The 13,947-nt window shown below is 42.5% G+C and overlaps 1 protein-coding gene across 4 annotated transcripts in view; it reads left to right on the top strand.

The window, feature by feature from the left end:
* palld (palladin, cytoskeletal associated protein) overlaps positions 1-13,947 on the top strand; it is a 53,350-nt gene that overhangs the window by 17,296 nt on the left and 22,107 nt on the right. For 3 of the 4 annotated variants that reach the window (XM_046392784.1, XM_046392782.1, XM_046392780.1), the window contains exons 5-13: positions 5,858-6,033; positions 6,360-6,426; positions 7,234-7,351; positions 7,449-7,511; positions 9,971-10,112; positions 10,281-10,304; positions 10,956-11,075; positions 11,446-11,911; positions 13,294-13,329. In XM_046392784.1, coding sequence (XP_046248740.1) covers positions 5,858-6,033; positions 6,360-6,426; positions 7,234-7,351; positions 7,449-7,511; positions 9,971-10,112; positions 10,281-10,304; positions 10,956-11,075; positions 11,446-11,911; positions 13,294-13,329 — 1,212 coding nt within the window. The remainder of the gene's footprint in view (positions 1-5,857; positions 6,034-6,359; positions 6,427-7,233; positions 7,352-7,448; positions 7,512-9,970; positions 10,113-10,280; positions 10,305-10,955; positions 11,076-11,445; positions 11,912-13,293; positions 13,330-13,947) is intronic. The other variant, XM_046392781.1, reaches the window with a different exon arrangement.

Here is a 13,947-nt window from a genome sequence, read left to right on the forward strand (position 1 = left end):
GTTGATGAACAACTTTAAGGAGCCTTAGCCAATGTAGGCCACCCTCCCTTTTGGTTAAAATTCCTTGGAAAGAAGTACCCATGCTGGCTTCCGGTCAGAGCTTCAACTGCCATCTGCAGCTGTCTGCCGTCCAGAATATTCCAGTGAACTCTGACCTGTGAGCCTGTACCATGATTAACACATTTCCGTCACCAGATAGCTTCTGCTGTTTTATTAAGTTGGATTCCTGCATGTATCATCTTTAATCAAGACATTTGTGGTTGCATGCTTGTATGAGCAAGTGGCTAACACTTAAACTGTGCTAAGTATCAGATCTGGGATGCCAATAATGTCTTTTTACAGAATGACAATACTCAAACACATAGATGGAGTAGAATTTCTACATCTACCTGAACTTTATTTCAATCATAAATGTACAGTCAGTGATTAAGTCATTCTGACTTACAGGTATAATGTCATTTGAAATCTTTTAGCACCTTTTCACAGCATCAAATCCACATTTTACTGAAGTGATCAGGAGTAATTATTAAACTTTTAACCACAGTCTTGTAAATTGCCATTGTTTGCTATAGAATATTGATAGACTGACAGATGACTGTGCAAAACATCAGATGAATGTTGACATATGATGGAAATTAATATGGCTGACATGTTAGCAAACAGTCAGGTATTTATGCATTCAGCACATTTACAGCAACATTAGCAATTGTTTTTTGGCAGCTTCATGAATTTGAATTCCTTTTAGCTTTATTTGGTCTTGTCTTTGTTAACCAGCTAGTTGCTGACTTTATTGGGTAGAGAGTGCATTAAGGATATAGTTGAGCAGTTACATCTAAAATGTTTGCAGGAGAAGATAAAGATGAGAGCAGTATTGAAATGTCTGTCCTAACACTATAATGCTCCGTAGAGCTGAGGGAACCTGTGAGCCTCCATGTCCTCTAAACAATAGTATAATGTCTAATATATATATGTTCCTGTCATTAGTTTTCATGCTATCATTTGTGACTTTGCACTAAACAGAAAGCCCAGCTAGGATGGATGGGAATGTCATCAGTTTTGGAGGTATTTGGTCATAAAGCAGAGTATTAGATGTCTTTTCTCTGTAATTTTGATATAATGGCAATAGATAAAAATCCAGGGAATCAGGAAAGTGATCACAATTCATCCTGGGGGTGACATGAATGTTTATACCACGTTCCCTGATAATCCATCCAACAGTTGTTGATATTTCAGGAGATCTGTAGGAGACATCTGGGAACCATGAATATCAGCACAAAGTTTTATTTTGAAAATATTGAAATACTTAAATACACCTTCAAGTGCAGCTGTAATGTTATCAGAGAAAATTCATTTTTCTCTGTTAGCATGAAAACAGACAATAGTGATAATGATCTTGTGATCGCTGTCTAAAAAACAACCAGATGATAAAGGCTGGCATCCTGAAACAAACATGTTTGTTTCTTTTGTTTTTGGCTTCATTGATTCAAGAGTCTTTATTGTCATTATGCAAGCTTAACGAAATTTTGTGCAGATTCTCGGCTTAAAAGCACACCTATAAATAGCAGCTCCTGCCTGTCTTCTGACTCTTAGTGTTAGCCAGCAGTGGCATTAGCAACTTTATTACTGCTAACAGTCTAGCTACTGTCCAAGGAAAAACAACCATAAGAATCCAAGAAACTCATTTCTTGGATTTCAGTGCTATGATAAAGGGAGAGTACAACGGTTATGTTGGCACATTTTGTTGTATTATTGATCCAGTAGAAAGAATGCCAATGAAATGTCACTTTTGGACCCTCTGACGTCCCAGCGGCACGGAGAACATGGATGTTGTCGTTTCTCTGTGGACATTACACTGTGCGTTCAGTTCACTTGAACTAATGGAACTAATGACTGTGGTATTGGACAAGACAAAAAAATCAAGTGGAGCTGATTTTTGGCAAATTTATACTGGTTTAATGATGAGAATATTTTCTTTCTTAAATCATGCATTCAGTGGTACCGATATTGGTACCAGTGCATACCTTTAGGGCAGGTAAATGCATCGTGGGGATATTGTGGAAAATTACTGTAATGGGGAGGGCTGTGGTGGGAATAAATGTTTTGCAGCTTTAGAGAGATTGTGCTTTTAAACCTTTCACTACTCCTTATAGAGCTGCATTCATTGTTGGTTTCAGTCAGCATGCGTGGGAAAGAGGAAACCCAATATGCTTTCCTTCTTGTGTTTGCATGAATTAGAAGATTTCTCTGTCGTGGATAATAAAAACAGCATTGCTTGCTGAGTTTGGGCAGTTTCAGTCGACCTCTATTGTAGTTTGTAATTAGGGATAAAGACAGCCTTGAGGCCGCACTTCTTGTCCAGTTGCACTTTGGTTGACTTCTGTGGTTCATAGCATAGGGACTGAACACTGAGCAAACTTCAGACTTAAAACAAAGACAAACATGTCTCAGGAAGTATACATCTAAACCACCCATTCCTTATATTCCATATTGATTGCTGATTGACTTGCGGCTATGTTCAGGCCTGTCACTGCTGTATCCTGTCGAGGTTGATTTTGAGATTTTACCAGTTCTCCTTTCTTTTTCTCTTCACTCTGCACTCTGGCCTCTGCTCATTTGGGTTTGTGGTGAAACCAAGCCTCGCTTCATAAAATTTTCCATCAACAGCAGCAAATAACAACAGGGTCAGATGAGGAGAGTGCGGCCATCAGCACGCACTGTAGAGGCCAGGGCAAGAGGGCCTGGTTTGGCCTCTCCAGCAGAATGCTCTCTTTTGTGAATAGGTTGGTGTAGTGAGCCCCATGAAACTGACATCATCCCCCCCATTGATATCTGAGGCATCATCTGGCATCAGTTGTCTTAAGAGAGATGTGCTGATTGCTTTCTCACATGCTATCTTTTTTCAGAGGTCTGGTGACAGGCTGGTTGATTGTGATGGTGGGATGTTTAGTCACCATCTTGGCTTGGTGTGAGATGAATGAAGAGGGGAGACGCTACTCAGGGGCCTATTTACTTTCGTCTGTTCTGCATGCATGTTTGGAATAGCTGTGTTTTATAATAGTATTGTGTTAGGAGGAAATGGGTGGTAAAGCTACATTCTGCCAAGAAATTTGCACCTTTGCCCAGTTTTCTCTGAGCACTGACTGACTGCTATTCCAACACACCCTGCTTCCCCTCCAAGTGAGACTATTGATGGTTGAGTTCCTTCTTTGCCTGCTTTTTGTGACTCAACAAAGTCCCCACTCCCCGGGTGGAGAAAGCACTGGATGCCGAGCAACATGTTCAGCACATTCCACAGAAATGGAGAGGGGATTAAATAAACATTACCGTCTGTCTCTAAATGAGTTTACTCAGTAATTATACATAATAGTAGATCATTAAGGTTGATTAATAAGGGGTTTTATTGTTGTGCTTGTTGGGAATGGTTTGTGCTTCCTAGTTTGTGCTCAGTCAACCCTCAGGGAAGCACGAGCTGATGAGTGCTCTGCTTTGTGTTTTGTCAGATTGTGCCCAAACAAATCTACATTTCCATTCCTTTACTTCTACTGAACAGATGGTCTGTGTTTCGAATCCAGCAAGGAGAGACTGGTAGAACTTTGTGCCATTACCGGAATGGAAAACTACTGAAGACATAAAAAAAAGGAGAAAAAAAAAAGAAAGATCACTGATGAATGTCTGAATTACAACTCTATTTTTAATTCTAGTTCATACACACACGATGTATGGAAATGCTGTATTTTCTTTTCTTTGGATCTGGACAGATTCAGGCCACCCTGCGGAAAACATATCCCCCTGCCTCTGTTCACCTCTGTTCACCACAAAAACAATAGCCATTAGTTTAATGATGTCATGTGTTACAATAAGTCCTTTTGTGAATGTGTTTGATCTAATCATGTTAAAAAAATGCCCAAATGATTCTCCTGTTTGAAGGGGGTCTGCATCAAACTTGGAGCACATGGCCTCAAGATCCATAGTGAGTCATTTTGATTTATACAGTGAGTGGCTTAAAAGAAACTCGTGAGGTTTAACCAACAAAAGAAACCTGAGTTTCCCAAAGCAAAGCAGCAGACATGGCAGTCACCCAGATGAGTCTTTTCCCTTTTTTTTCCCTCTGTCTGGCTATAATCCTGAAAAATGGATTTCAAAACCACACAGACATCTTGGTTTGCTCAAACAATCAACTTTTTTACTCTGAATCCCTGGCTGCTGTCAGTTTTTTACCAAAGAATTTGGCCTGTGTCATATAACAAAGTCATGTAACACAGGATCCCTGTGTTGTCTCAGCCGTTCTCTGTCTGGATCATATGTTTGATGCTGCTGGGACGTTTTGCAGATGACTCTTGGCCTCCGTTGCCTCGAGGGCCTGACACACCAAGTGGATAAGGTCTCCCTGCTCGTGCCATGAACAACTCTTCATTAGTCTTGTGTTGCGATCTGTTTCCTGTCGTTTCACACACCGGCGTCTAGCCGCATGATAGATCCAGCCAAGTTTCTGCTGTTTCACTTTGTCGGCTACCCTGAGGAGTCTATTCTTCATGGTCGTGGTGGTGGTGGTGAGACATTTAAAACAATGGCAGCGAGAGCAGAAACAGAGTGACAAGGCTTTGCACTGCTCCACCTGTCACTACTACTGATGATTTGTCTCAACAGTGACAGAGCGTATCGTTTTCCCTGTCTGATCGGCCGTGACTCACGCTCGCCCTCCTCCTGCTCATGTACTTGCCATTCATACATTCACTTTCCCCCTTCTCTGCTCCCACACCCACTCCGTGAATCCTCAAGTGTCAAGTGTTGTCTGAATATTTTATCTGATGGATTGCTTTCTAGAACAGGAGCAAACCTGCTGTTTGACTGACACACCAGAGTATATAAAATCAAGTAATGGCCAGGCAGCAGGATGTCGGGAATTTTTATACTGCTCTCCAAGATAGCTGAAGTGTCCTCAGGTCAGGGTGCTGGGCGGACAGAGCAGCTGTTCTTCCGGCATTCTGGGAATTCCTGCCCCTCCCCCTGTCAATGTAGAGGTCGGGAGGTGAACCAGACTGCCACATCTGATAGGAAGTTCAATGTGTCAGTGAAGTGTGTCCGCCTTGATTTTATGTGTCATAATCCACATAAAAAGAAGCATCACACTCTCACATATCATGACATTTGAGGCCAAGACGTATGTGTGTGTGTTGTTTTGGATGACCCCTGTTGTCTGATCCTGCATTTGATATGGTTACATGGTGCTGGGTGGGCGGTCTACTTTAATCATAAAACTGTGAAGAGAGATAAGACAGATGAAGCTGCTTGTGTTATAGATTCTCTCATCCCTCCTGGTTCCCAGATCAGGGAACAAAGCCGTGTCAGCAGACCCCAGGGAGGTGGTGCAGGGCCCGGGCGCCTGCCCAGACACACAGACCTCTGACTACAAGGAGGGAAGGGGTGTATCCGCTTCCCGTAACACGACGTCTCGTTAGTGCCGCAGGGTGGCTGACGTTTGGCAGATATGGAGACTCAGACATGCCCACAGGGTGTGTGTGAATGTGTGAATGAGTACGGTAGTTATTGATGTTAGTTACACTGGCAGGCATCCATCATATTTGGCAAAGGTATAATTTAGTTCAAGTATTTGTCAAAAAGAGTTATGCTCCTTGCGTTTGTGATTTTCTTGAAATTTAAGGAATGATTGTTATTGTCTCTGATCCATTATGTAAGATTTTTGCCTTCACTAGAATATTCAAATAAACCTCTTGAACAATGATGTATCAGTCCAACATGAAGTTTGACTTTTGTGATTACTGCGAGGCTTTGCTCAGTTAAAGGGCGGCACAACATGTTCAGGTAACCAAAGGTTTGATTCACCTCCTCTTACCAGGTGGTTCTGTGAAGGCCGAGAGCTGCATAACTCTCCCGACATACAGATCTGGAGGGATGGTGACCTGCACACACTGGTGATCAGTGAGGCCTTTGAGGACGACACAGGACGTTACACCTGCGTGGCTTCCAACAGTCTCGGAGCAGACAATACGTCTGCTGAGGTTTACATTGAAGGTCAGATGGTCAGAGTTCTTATATTGCTCTTATATTGTACTAATGAGCTTTTAAGTAGCAAAGGAATTTTGCTTTACATCACAAAACACAGCTGCTACTCCTCTAGTATAATAACTGAGCTCTTGATGTTAGTGGATAAAACTGGATATCCTGAAAGGACAGGACAAGAATTATCCTTTTTGTACAGGATGTATGCTTAATATAGCCACATTTTTTACTTACATTTAGGACATTTAAATAGAGCAGGACATTTTTCCTACCCTATTGCTGACGGCCTGTATCATATAGCAATATCCATCACTGCTTTTGGTTTCGTCCCATTGCAGGAGCTTCGTCATCAGACTCAGAAGGAGAGGGAGCTGTGTCAAACTCCAGATCGGGAGCCATGCCTCAGTACGTGCGTTTCAGCATGACCTCTAGCAAACCAATGACCCAATGAACCTTGAACTCCCGAACAGGTTAACTGAGCCCTGCAGCAGCTAATCAGGTCTGCTGACCTTTAACTAGGCCCTTAAAGGGCCCTTAAAGAGCCATAACCCCAACCCAGTACACAGGCCACAGTGTAAATAATGAGAGGTGCAGAGGGTTAATATGGTAAAAAAATGATCCTGTCAGCTTTGTCCCCTGTACTTATTTCCAAATGTTAAATCCAAATGTTACCCTTTACCTGAGTTCACTCTCTACATCTGCTTCATAAGAAAACAATGTTCATTTGTTCATTTGGGAAGGGTTGGCCCATAGATCAGAGTGCAGATCCAGATATGGATGCATGAATTTTTTTTCAAATTTAGCATTCACATGACCGACTGGAAAATCTGGTACACATGTGTGTTTATTTTCAATATGTTTATTTTCATGTAGATCCACATTGAGATGCATGCTGAATTCAAAATGTATAAACAATGAAACAACAAATGTATAAAATGCTTTTGGGGGATTGTACACTCTAACAGTACCCACTCTGTGTGCTCTCCAGTTCTCTAAATGTTTTGGATTATTATCTGTTGTATAAATCAGCCTCCATCTGGATTACTTCCTGATTCCCTTTCTGTTTACACTCTGAAGCCAAGATCACTGATATCATCTTAAATGCTGGGGAGACCATTTTCTTTGATTCAAGTATTATATTTTAACTAAAAGCGTGTATTCTAACCATGTTGCAAGAGTAACGCGTATTGATTAATGCTTTGCTCATTTTAGAGTTCAGAAGAAGACCACTTCAGTGTCCCTTACTATACGCTCAGCATCGCCCAAAACCCCAGAGGTCCTTCCTCATCGCTCCACCCTGGTCCAGGCCCTGTCCCAGCCCCCACAGCGGGTAAGCACCTACTGCACACAGGGCAGTAGATCCACACAAGCTCACACACGCAAAGTGTCTTCGATGACGTGAGCAAACATCTTTTTCTGTCTTCTAGATGCAGAGCCCAGTGTCATCACTGTATGGTGGGGAGGTGTCAGGTCCTCCTGTTTTCACCAAGGTAAGTCAGCATACATGTATACTACACACACACTACGTGGATGAATGTCGTGTATGGATGATCATGGATGATTATTGATATGTTACTGGGAACTGGCTCCATTCTTCTCAGAAGTTTGCTCATGATTTTATAGCCTGGCTGTAGTGATAAGCCTCAAAAGCATTGAACGAGTACTGATGTTGGACAATATGACCCATCTTACAGTTGGTGTTTCATTTAGTCCTGAGAATGTTTGATGGGGTTGAGGTTGAAGCTGTGTGCAGGCCTGTCAAGCTCTCTGACAAAGCCTCGGAAAACCACGTCTTTACGGAAATGTTCTTGCGCACCGAGGAACTGGCATGAAAGAGAAGGGACTGTTTCCACAAAGTTTGTAGCATACCATTGTCTAAAGCATTTTGTATGCTGTGCCATCACAATTTCCCTTAAGTGGAACTCGTGGATGAGCCCAAACCATGAACAACTGTTCCATTTATATACACACTTACATATCATGCATGCAATACACACACACACATACAGTACATACTTAGAACCCAATACACATGTACTGAGTCTCCTTGCCTTCCCATAATAGCAGTATGCAGCACTGTGGCTTTCAGCAGTGGGGCTCAGATAAAAAATAAGCTTTGATGAGAGCTCCTCCTCCAGATCAGCAACACCCTTTTCCATCTCAGACTCTTCAACACTCCCCCAACATCCCCCAACTCCCTCTCCCTCAGGCTGTGGGTCTTGCGATGGCGAGACTTAGACGGGCTGAGGCACAGCTTCAAACGGCCCCGCCAAACCCACAAGGGTCAGGTCTCTTTCGCTCTCATTGAGCCAGTCAGGTCCTAAATCATTTTCCGCTTCATTACGAAAAGACATTTGCTTTTCTTCATCCCCTCCTGCCTCCTTTTAAAACTGTCGCGGGCTTTAATCATCTCAATGAGAGGATGTTCGCCTCTGGTGAAGTCAGCGCTGTGATGTCACCCATACAACGCACCCACACACATACACTGTCAGACCCATGATGTACATTTCACCCCTGCTCTTTCCAACACACACGCATGCCGAAGACACGCAAGGAGAAAGAGGCTCGGGCTCACAGGCACATTAATTAACACTGACACTGAGTGCCTCTTGTTGATGGATGCCAGTATTTGTAACTCTGGCCCTGTTATCTAACAGAAGAGACGCCGTGGTGTTGACAGTGGCCTCTCCATGTGTTGATGGATTTTATTTTATATTTTTTTTAGTTCTTCCACACTATAAGCTGACACATGATTAACTGGACACAGGAGTTAAATTTGTATTTGGAAGGAGGAGGTCCTTACAATCCATAGACGCGCTCTAAGTATCATCTTAAAACTCAATTCACGCATTTGCAGGGGAATTTTTTCTGAATATAGTAGAGTATAAGTGATAATCAGCATATAGCGGAATCTAATTCTTATCAAAAATGGGTATAGTTTACTTTGAATTCTAAAAGTTAACTGCTAGCTGAAACATATGCAGAGTAAATAAATATATACACACACACACACTTTCACAGGATCAGAAAATGCCCTGTAAAAATCCTCTTTCATACATCTCCAAACAGCAGGTATTTAGCTGTCAGTGATGATAAAAGAAAGATGACAACCTGTCAAATACAACCTGAGCTTACAGTTCATCATTTTCCAAATATTAAAGAATTGATTTAATTTTGAAATGCAATACTTTGAGAAAGTATACAGTTTTAACTGTTAGCATTTGTTGACATCTGTTTGGACCGAGACAGACGCTCATTTTAGGCTCAAGTTGAAACAAATGGTCGGAGTGAACAGTCCGATTTATGAGTATTTTTTTGGATTACGTGATGCCCAAAACTAATGGACCAAATAGATCCAATAAAATGTCAGTGGATGTCAGGTTTTTGGAGGAAAACCTTCTTACAAGTTATTGTATCTGTGATGTTTTAAAAGAAAATCATGTTAGCCAAAGGAAAAAAGTGATTCTGTGATTTCCCTGAAGACAGACTGCCTAAAAGATTGCCTAAACTGTCAGTGATTGAATGGTTGTTTTGTTTTTAAATGTGTTCATCAGTGGATGGATAATTGTGGAACAAGCTGAAAGATGGTTTCCAGATAACAAAAAAGAGGAATAGCTTTTAAATATTGTTAATGGGCATCTACCGTGTGAGTACCTGTGTAGAGTTCGGTTAACTAATTCACAGTTTGTAGGGCTTAGCACTAGCATGTTGTGGTTATTTGTGCGTAGAGAGCCATTTCCAACAGCATCCTGGTGTTCTGTACTGAAACAGAGTGACTGTTTATAGCTGTTAGTGTCCACTGGCCTCACATCTATCGTTCCTCCAGAGAAAGCTCCTCATCTTCGATTTATCAGATTTATCGTTTTCACTACTGGTTTCAGTCTCATTTCTTCATCATTATCCACTAGCTCACCCCTTTCTTTCATGATCTCTCTCTTCCTCTGTGCAGCTGTTGCAGGATGCCCAGGCATCCGAGGGCCAGGTAGTGGTTCTGGAGTGCAGGGTCCGTGGAAGCCCTCCTCTGCAGGTCAGATGGTACCGCCAGGGAGAGGAGATCCTGGACTCCCCAGATTTTCGTATTCTTCAGAAAAGTGAGATATTCCCCTTAGTAGTAGTTAACTTTTTCCCATATTTATATATGTATATATATATATATATATACTGATATAACTGATATATGCTGATATATAATTGATATATGCTAATAACCAAAATATTTGTCTTCTCTTCCTTTCTACCGTTAATATACGATGAATCAGAGCCTCGATCTGCAGCAGAGTCAGGTATGTCACCTCACCCCCCCCAGGTATATTGAAAAATGACTTGGCCCATTACAACACCGCTTCCATACTTCCAACCGCCGTCAGTGGTTAAAATTATTAACAGATTATTGACTTTGTCTGGAGCCTTCATTATCAGCCGCAGGCTATCACTCAGTTATGACGACAGCAAGTCACAAGTGAATAAGTCTGTGTCTCACAGGACACTCATTATCACATCTACTACAGTCTGAGGGAGTCCCTGCTAAAGCCTGAGAAACCCTCAAACTCCAACACATAAGAACACACACAAAATGGTCCATAAACAATGACACACACGCTAACTTATGTTAGACTGCCTCCCACCTGTGTGAGTCAGGGGTCATTTCAGGTGTTACTTTCAGGCTGTGAGTCACTCAGACGTCCCTGAACATCTGTGCACCACTGTTAACGTGTGTGTGTCTGTCTGTTCATCGAATAGTTACGTCCATACTCGTTTGTCTGCTGCTCTCTGTGTGTCTGACTTTGAATAGTGATTCACCAGTCTAACATGTCCAAATAACATGTCCATCGTCAGTCTACTCTGTACAAAACTCGTCTTCTTGTCCATCCAGTGTCTCTGTTATATCTCATTACAAACAAATCATGTGTCGATTGTTTTGATTGTTCTTTTAGACGAGATCTGCACCCTGGTTATAGCCGAGGCCTTCCCTGAGGATGGAGGTCTGTTCTGCTGCACCGCTTCCAACCCATATGGCTCCATTAACAGTACGGCCCATCTCGTCGTCACTGCAGGTGAGTCCAACACAGGAAGGAAGAGATGGCCGGCATGTTGTTTTCCAGGCAGAGTCTCACAATCAACAAGCTGGATGTTGAGGCCATTGTGAGAGGTGTGAGTTGATGTGTCGTTCTTTGTGAGTACAACAGGACACAAATATTTCCGTGTGAGTATTCTCAAAGACAGAATTGCGTGTATAGTACAGGACTGACTGCATCAGCCTGGTTGGACCCAGCTGCTACTTTGGATCTGATCAGCTGGAGGACAGTCTTGTGTGTCTGTGTGTTTGTGTAATCTGTATCTATTTAGGTATGTGGGGGCCGTAAGAAAAACTAAACATTTAAGTCCAACATTTTCCACTTCTCTTTTGTTTGTTTCTGTCCGCAGCTGAGGACTCATCCAGTAATGGCATGTCTGGTGATAGCTCGGGGTTTGAGGATGTGGCAGGCTTCCCCCCTCCTCCCCCACCCGCAGAAATCAGCCTCCTACAGCTGCCACCCAAGATGCTGGCTCATCCCGGCACAGAGGCTTTCCATATGAAGGAGCTCGAGATTTGGCCCAGTGTGTCATCTCTGCCTCCAGTGCAGATGGGCTCAGAGGTGGAGGACAAAGACAAAGGCACAGGGTCTCTACAGAATGGCCAGCCCCTCAATCCACCATCACCACCAAGCCCACCTAAAGTAACCACACCTCCATCTCCACCTCCACCTCCACCTTTCCCACAGTCTGACCTTTTAAGTGATGCCCAAAGTCCAGCCCAGGTGGCACCAGACTCACCTCCATCCCCAGGCAAGATATCTCCATCCCCTGGGAAAGACGGTCCTCCGTTGCCTACAAAGCCTAAACCAAAGCTGTGAGTACCTGTCGAATCCTCATGTGTCTGTGCCCTGGGGCCAGGCTAGTCACCAGGGAGGGCTGGTAGGAGGGAGACAGGCTGGGAGACCTGTCTGAGGGCTAGTGGAAATGATAGTGTGTCAGCTTTGTGAAAGGGTTAATGGGGGAATCCCAAGCCTTTTTAGAACAAAAGCATTCCTGTGCCTTTATGCTGTGTCAATGTGGCATCGTGTTTGCCAGGGTGAGTCTGCCAACTACTGCCTGTCTGTGGCTGTAAACAGATCTGTGTGGCTTTTGCTGGATGGCTCCTATTGTTTCTATCTGACCTCAGACTGCATGCCCTGCCCAGGACAGAGCCATTGTGTTATTTTTCCTGAACACCTTTTTGTGAGCTCTATGGGGATCAGGTAGGATGTCACTGTTGTTAGAAGAGAGTTGGGCATTGAATGGCTTTATTTTCAACTGTTTTGAGATCTCTGCTGCAGACAAGCCCCTTGTGCATGGCTTTTTATCTGGTTTGTGGATGCGTTTCCTTTTTGTTAAGTTATTTGTGGAATTCATTAGAAAGAAAACAGTACAGTGTGCTGACAAGAAAAAAGAAGGGATGGAAGGTGTACGTCCAGATTCAAACCAGGGGTGTTAGCATTTTTGTTCCCTTTCTTGACTTTTGTTTTTATTTTTTTTCTTGTCTTGTCTTTGTTCAACTTTTATCTATGTTAGTAGTGTAGCTGTAGAGATCAGCGTCTTTTCCCTAGTGATCTGCTGACTTTTACTTTAGTGCAAGTTAGTCACCTACTCAGTGAGATATCTCAACATCTACAGGACTAACTGGCACCAAACTTAGTACAAACTTTCATTTATTCTCACACAATGAATTCTAATGATTTAGGTGGTCCCCTAGTTTTTTGATGGTAAAATTTGGTTTATTCTTTTATATTTGGTTTATCAGTTTATATTTGGACATTCAATGTCCCCACAGGATGATCAGCCTCAGCATTACTTTGTGTTTGGTGCTATAGCATGCTAACATGCCACAAATGGTAAACACTGTAACTGCGAAACATCAACATGCTACCATTGTTGACTTTAGCAGTTTACTCAAAGCACCACCTCTTTTGAATTTTCAATATTTCCTGTGCAGTCAGACAACATTTTCTTAGCTGGGGAGATTTTTGTTGAGGTTCTGATATTACAATACGACCACTGTCAAAATACTGAACTGTGGATTATGACAAGCTGCATTTCGATGAGAGTTTGCTTAGAGTGTTGTAAAGCTTGACTCTTGCACTGCAGTCTGTTTCCACTGCATGTGTGTACTGGCTGTGATTCCTGCTGATGGATGCCACAGTATTGCACATCAGTTGACATAAATGTTGTGACTTGTTAATTCTGTGATTCCAGAGATGAGAATATAGAGGAGGAGCCAGAAAATTACAGGTAAATATTTGACTGTGAGGGTGATGCTCTGGATGTGATCTGAGTGGCACCACGTTGCCTCATTAATCAAACTATCATGGAAGCAAATGCAGACAATAGCAGCATAAGAATTTACTATTACATATCGATCTTACAAGAGAGATTAATGTTCCATTTTTTTGATAAAAAACCACAACTCTAGATCAGAAGAATGCAGGAGTAAAGCTGCTTCTACTACATTAAGAACAATCAAACAATTCCAAACAATGAAGCCGTTAGAGAGAATAAGCCACCCCTTTCCTGCCTTCTCCCCTGTTAATTCAGTAATTACACAGTGAAAACAGCAGCCTGCCATTAACCAAAGGTCATGTGTCTGTCAGAGTGCACTCTGTTTCCTCAGGTAACATGTAGGAGCAGACTGACCACTCTTGGCCTTAAACCGAGAGTTTTAGGTTTTAGCTTATCACTGAGTTCATCACATCCTGTTTGTCGTGTGGCACATTCTGCACAGACTCATAAACTGTGTCGTCTCTGTGAGCCACATGCTGCTGTGAAACCTCAACAGATCACAGAGAAGCCAGCAGCCTTTGAAAATCTTCCTTGTGTGTTACTTTAATTGCATTTTTTTTCTTAAATTTA

The sequence above is a fragment of the Scatophagus argus genome, chromosome 6 (assembly GCF_020382885.2).
Source record: "Scatophagus argus isolate fScaArg1 chromosome 6, fScaArg1.pri, whole genome shotgun sequence".
Taxonomy (NCBI): domain Eukaryota; kingdom Metazoa; phylum Chordata; class Actinopteri; family Scatophagidae; genus Scatophagus; species Scatophagus argus.